Source organism: Mus pahari, chromosome 13 (genome assembly GCF_900095145.1).
Source record: "Mus pahari chromosome 13, PAHARI_EIJ_v1.1, whole genome shotgun sequence".
In the NCBI taxonomy this organism is placed as follows: Eukaryota; Metazoa; Chordata; class Mammalia; order Rodentia; family Muridae; genus Mus; species Mus pahari.
The window spans coordinates 77,403,467-77,409,466 of NC_034602.1; the positions used below are offsets into that span (position 1 = coordinate 77,403,467).

The 6,000-nt window shown below is 40.2% G+C and overlaps 1 protein-coding gene across 7 annotated transcripts in view; it reads left to right on the forward strand.

Moving 5' to 3' along the window:
* Positions 1 to 6,000, forward strand: part of Rufy3 (RUN and FYVE domain containing 3) — a 78,724-nt gene that overhangs the window by 45,237 nt on the left and 27,487 nt on the right. For all 7 annotated transcript variants that reach the window (XM_021210487.2, XM_021210488.2, XM_029545054.1 and 4 more), the window contains 3 exons: positions 432 to 549; positions 1,313 to 1,414; positions 5,182 to 5,305. In XM_021210487.2, coding sequence (XP_021066146.1) covers positions 432 to 549; positions 1,313 to 1,414; positions 5,182 to 5,305 — 344 coding nt within the window. The remainder of the gene's footprint in view (positions 1 to 431; positions 550 to 1,312; positions 1,415 to 5,181; positions 5,306 to 6,000) is intronic.

Genomic DNA, 6,000 nt, shown 5'->3' on the forward strand with positions numbered 1-6,000 from the left:
AATCTTTAAAAAAAAAAGAAAAAGAAACCATAATTTTTACATGTGTTTGTATTATGTGCTATCTGCATATGTGTATATTTAGATACATACATGTATGGGGGAGTATGAAGGCCAAAGATTGATGTTGAATATCATTTTCTTTGTCCATTTAAGTTATTAGCAAAGGGTTTTTGGCTGAACCTGGAGCTCACAGACTCAACTAGCTTGCCAACGGATTCCCTGTCTTAGTCCTCGTTGTACTGGGATCATGGGGCAGCCACCACACCCATCTGGCTTTTATATAGTTTAAGAGTTCCAAACTCTGGCCCCACTTGTGTGGCAAACACCATTCACTGAGCCATCTCCAGACTGCATGAACAAATATGCATATGTAGCAGAGGAGTATTACGTTGTAATGAAAATTAAAATACTGTTTCGTTTTGTTGCCTTAGCCAAGAAAACTTTTCTTGGACAAAATAAATCCTTCTGGGGGCCTCTAGAGCTGGTGGAGAAGCTTGTTCCGGAAGCTGCAGAGATAACAGCGAGTGTAAAAGACCTCCCAGGACTCAAGTAAGTCTTGGTTAACTTCTCGTTCTCTCCTTGAAGAACGGTGCTCACGATACTGTGCATATTTCTATAACAGTCCAGATTTGTCATGCTGTTACATGTAAACACCAAGGGACCAGCCTGCATTCTTCTAGGACATGTGTGCTCCTGAAGGAGACGTACAGAGAGTTTATCTTCGTGTTAAGAATACCAGACACCTCCTTTTTATTACAAATTCTAGTGAAAATCGGCAAGCCTTAAGAAACTTGACCCCGGGCGATGTGACACCTGGCTCAATTTGGGGAAAACAGCTGCGTTCCATGGGATTTTCGAGCCAAGATTAAGTGAGCCTCAGAAACATAAGGCCTGCCTTCAACTTTGAAGGAAAAAAAAAGTAGGGATTAGCCTCCACCGGAAGTTGGCTTAATGTTAACTGAATGGAAGCTTGTACTGCCTGTGTCCTTAAGAATATCTTACATGTTCCACTCTAAACTTTGACTTCATCAGATACTAAACTGGTAGCACATTTGCAGGTGGGCTAAAGAGTGTTCTGGTCTCCAGACACGGCACACTTACTTACACTAATGCAAATGCTAGAGTATCTGTCCCAGGTATCCTAGTCTGGCTGTCCCACACAGTCTCTCGGGCAAGAGCAGGTGAGGGTCTCGAGTAGGGCCTTTGTCTACACTGTAAGCCCATCGGCAGGATCACGAGTCTGTCCCCTACTGCCCCCAGCCCTGCCACCTTTACTTGTGCTCTGAGCCATTTGGTTTCTGTGTTCTTGCAGGACACCAGTTGGCAGAGGAAGAGCCTGGCTCCGGTTGGCATTGATGCAAAAGAAGCTTTCTGAGTATATGAAAGCCTTGATCAATAAGAAGGAGCTTCTCAGGTATGAGCTGAACTTTCTTCTTGATATGTCCTGCTGATGTCATACAAAGTCAGACCATAGGAACTATGGATTTTTGTAGGTCAGAAACACTCAATGCATGACAGTATCATAAGTTCTCTGTACCACACCTCACACACTCACTCCTAGGTCCAAAAGGGTGTTTTATACAATTATGTTATCTGTGACTGTGACTACATATGGTCCTGTGTAGGTCAGGCCAAAACTTAGCACCACCAGGGAAAAAAAGGAAGGCTTACAATATCACAGCCTGTGCACAGACCCAACAGGACAAGAAGTTGACATTCATGTGTACCATTAAAAAAAAGTCATGTAGATCATGAGTTGTCTAGGGTACATAGCAAAGCTTTGTTCATACATTACAGTACAACCATACATTATATAACATACATATATATGTATGTAACATACATATAACCATAATATTAAGAATTAAATGCAACCCATAGAGTGAAGATATTTGGTTTTGGTTTTTGTTTTTTTCACAATTTTATTTTATTTATTTCTTTATTTGGTTTTTCAAGACAGGGTTTCTCTGTGTAGCCCTGGCTGTCCTGGAACTCACTCTGTAGACCAGGCTGGCCTGGAACTCAGAAATCCGCCTGCCTCTGCCTCCCAAGTGCTGGGATTAAAGGCATGCACCACCACGCCCAGCTGTTTTTTGGTTTTTGAAACAGAATTTTTCTGTGTAGCTCTAGCTCTCCTGGACCCTACTCTGTACACCAGACTGGCCTCAAGCTTGGAGAGCCATTTGCCTCTACCTCTCATAATGGCAGGCATCGTGGTGCTGGTATGAAAAGCAAGCACCATGACGTCTGCCAGGAGAACTCTTTGATGAACAGGTATATAAGGTATTTGTATAATAATGATTAGTACAAACATCTCTTTTTCCAGGCAGTCGTGACACACCCCTTTAATCCTAGTACTTCAGAGGTAGAGAAAAGAGGATGTCTGTGAGTTCAAGGCCAGCCTGATCCACATAGCAAGCTCCAACACAATGTTTATCTGTGCATCTGTGTCTGTGTGTCTATGTGTGTCTATTTACAATAGACTAGATAAGTAAATTGTAGTATGTATGTATGATGTAACAGCTATATGTAGCAACATGGATTAATCCTATTGAGTATAATGTTAGACAAACTAATCAGTCATAAAAAAATACCTGTGTTGTTGTGTTTACATAAAGCTCGGAGACATACTCAGAATGTCTCCTCCCTGCCTGCTAGAAAAGAGACAGTTCTAGTAAGTAGAGGAGTAAGAACCAAATAGAAAGGCCTGAGGTGGTTTAATGAGTGTGTTCTCTTTATGAAAGTACATTTGGTGGCTGAATATGGTGGGAGCATGCCCGTGGTTGCAGGACATAAGCTAGACTTCTGCAAGGGAAGGAAGAATTCAAAGTCACCTTCAGCTGCCTAATTAGTTCAAGGCCAACCTGGAACGCATAAGAATTTGTCTCAAAACAAATGTGTGTGTGTGTGTGTGTGTGTGTCTGTCTGTCTGTCTTGTCTGTCTGTCTGTCTGTCTCTGTGTGTCTTGATGCCTCTGTGTCGGTGTGTGCTCAGTCTAACCTAGAATTCACCATGTAGACTGACTTTACAATGTAGTCTTCCTGTTGGAGCCTCCCAAGTCCTAAGATTAGGATTGTGAGATACCATGCCCAAACCAGGAAACCCTTTCTGGTTTTGGATTTTTTTTGTTTGTTTGTTTTGTTTTGTTTGTTTGTATCTTGAGACAAGTTTTTAGCGTGTAGACCTGTTAGCCTGGAGTTTAGTATTTTGGGCCAGGCTGGCCTGTAAAAGCATTTCAGTAGACTGTTTTTAGAAAAGTTAGATTTATAGCAACGAAATACAAGGTACCAAGAATGATTTCTTATATCCTCTCCTCGGAATGTGTGTGCATTCACACACACACACACACACACACACACACACACACACACTCTTGTGCTATACATCTGTGAGTTCTGAAACTGTGTCCCTGCTCTGTTCTTGAGTCCACATACTTATGCGTCCCTCTCAGTCATCTCTAAGTGACACGTAATCACTTTCCTGGTTCCTTGGCTTTGCCTTTTCCAGAATATCAGGTAGTTAGAATCGTAAATGTACAGCCTTTTCACTTAGTCATATAACACTTAAGGTTCTTCCATGTTTTTTTTTTTTAATTTATCTATTTATTATATGTACGCTGAAGCTGTCTTCAGACACCCCAGAAGAGGGCATCAGGTCTCATTATAGGTGGTTGTCAGCCAACATGTGGTTACTGGGATTTGAACTCAGGACCCTTGAAAGGGGAGTTGGTGCTCTTACCCGCTGAACCATCTCACCAGCCTCACTTCCAGGGTTTTTCATGGCTTACTAATCCATTTTAGTGCCACATAATATTCTATTCTTTATAAGTTTGTATATCCATCTTAGTTGCTTCCTTTTTTTTTTTTTAATAAAGCAGCTGCTATCAGCACCCTATGTAGGTTTCCGTGTGGATGTAAGCTTGAGTGAATGCTAAGACATGTATTAGATTATACAGTGACACTGATTGTTAGGTTATACAGTGACAGTTTGGATAGTAGAGGTGAATTTGACTCCCTGTGGGTTTTGAAGACTTTCTACCCGTCCATAGTCTTCTAGATACTCGGTGGCTTGGCTTTGCTCGCTTGTTTCTGGGGTCTGTGGTGGGAGAAGCCCCAGTCAGCCTCTTCCAGAGAGGAGCTGGCAAAGGAAAGAGGTTTTGCTAACTAAATATATGGTACAATGGTATACTATAGAACCAATGGAAAAGCCAGAAACTGTTTTCAAGTTAATTATAATGGCATAAGTGCTCTTTTGTTAGTTATAATGACATCATTGTATATATGATATGATACACACATTACAAAGGCATATATGTTTCATAAGTAGATGGAATTGAAAAGTTTCATATGTATTTCTTTTATTTTCTTTTTTACAATTATAACCAATTTTACCTAAATACTAAAGGAAATGATTGTTAAAATTCTGAGATCGTCTTCAGGCTATTTATTGTACATGTTATTTGGTAAGCAGATTTAGGGCTGGGTGTGGTTTGGGGATAGAGGACTCGCTTAGCATTCATAAAGACCTGGGCTCTGGCTGTCTTTCTCTCTCTCTCTCTCTCTCTCTCTCTCTCTATATATATATATATATATATATATATATATATATATATATATATATATATATCAATTTGTATTTAAGGAATTCATTGAAGAAATGTGCTTAAAAATATATTCAAAGAAAATTGGGTAAGGGAGCTGGTGAGATGGCTCAGAGGTTAAGAGCACTGACTGCTCTTCTAGAGGTCCTGAGTTCAATTCCCAGGAACCACATGGTGACTCACAACCATCTGTAATGGGGTCTGATGGCCTCTTCTGGTGTGTCTGAAGACAGCAACAGTATACTCACATATATAAAATAAATAACTCTTTAAAAGAAAGAAAAGAAAAATTGTTAAAGAAAAGAATTTTAAAAGGACACATGAAAGCTTGCCACATTGTCCCATGTTGTCCCATGGTGCAGCATGAACACAGAGGAGTCGGCAGAGACGGCATACCCCCTCAACAACAGTAGCTCCCCGCAAAGGGTCCACTCGTGTGCCTGTTGCCGAAGTATCTACTTATAGGAAAGTATTCTCAGACACCCATGCTCAGCGATGCGGTGGGAGGTTTGTCTTTGCCTCGGGTCCCATTCAAGTGTTGAGGTCTCACTATAACAGTTCTCTGTGCCTTTCTTTTGCAGTGAGTTCTATGAAGCCAATGCCCTCATGATGGAAGAAGAAGGAGCTATTATCGCTGGTCTCCTGGTGGGTCTGAATGTCATCGATGCCAATTTCTGCATGAAAGGAGAAGACCTGGACTCTCAGGTATGGGAAACTATCACAGAACCATGGGGGTCACTCTGGACTCTGTCCTTTGCCTGGAATGCTTAGCTCACACTAACCAAGTTAGAAGGCATTGTGTGAGCATCATAAACAGGGTTTCCCTTCATTTTGATGTTATAGAATTAATATGCCTTCCCACTTTACACACCTAAGATTAATAAAGGAAAAGGTTTAGTACTGTATGACTGGTTCTGGCTAAACACAAAAGGGAACCAGCCTTGAAGAGAAAATGTTACCAATTCATTCATATATATATACACACATTCATATATATATACACACACATACATACATATATATGCACACACACACACACACATATATATACGTATAAGCAAGTTTATTAATAAATCCTTCATAGGATCAGTTTCAATTTTTAAAGTTTCTTCTGCAGCTCAGTATGAATATAAAAAGTTATATTTTTGTTTTTTTCTAAATCCTTGTCTTGGCTATGCTTTAATATAAGGCTATATATTAATAGCCAGGGTAGCAGAGTAGTTCTTAATAGTTCCCCGAAACTCAGCTACTTAGGTTCAAAGTCTGTCTTATTTTCTACCTGAATATATCTTGTAGTTAGGTAGGGATTTTTTGTTTCTTTGTTTGTTTGTTTATTTTTTTGAGTTTTGGTGTTTTCCATTTCTCTCTATCTCTCTCTCTCTCTCTCTCTTTTTTTTTTT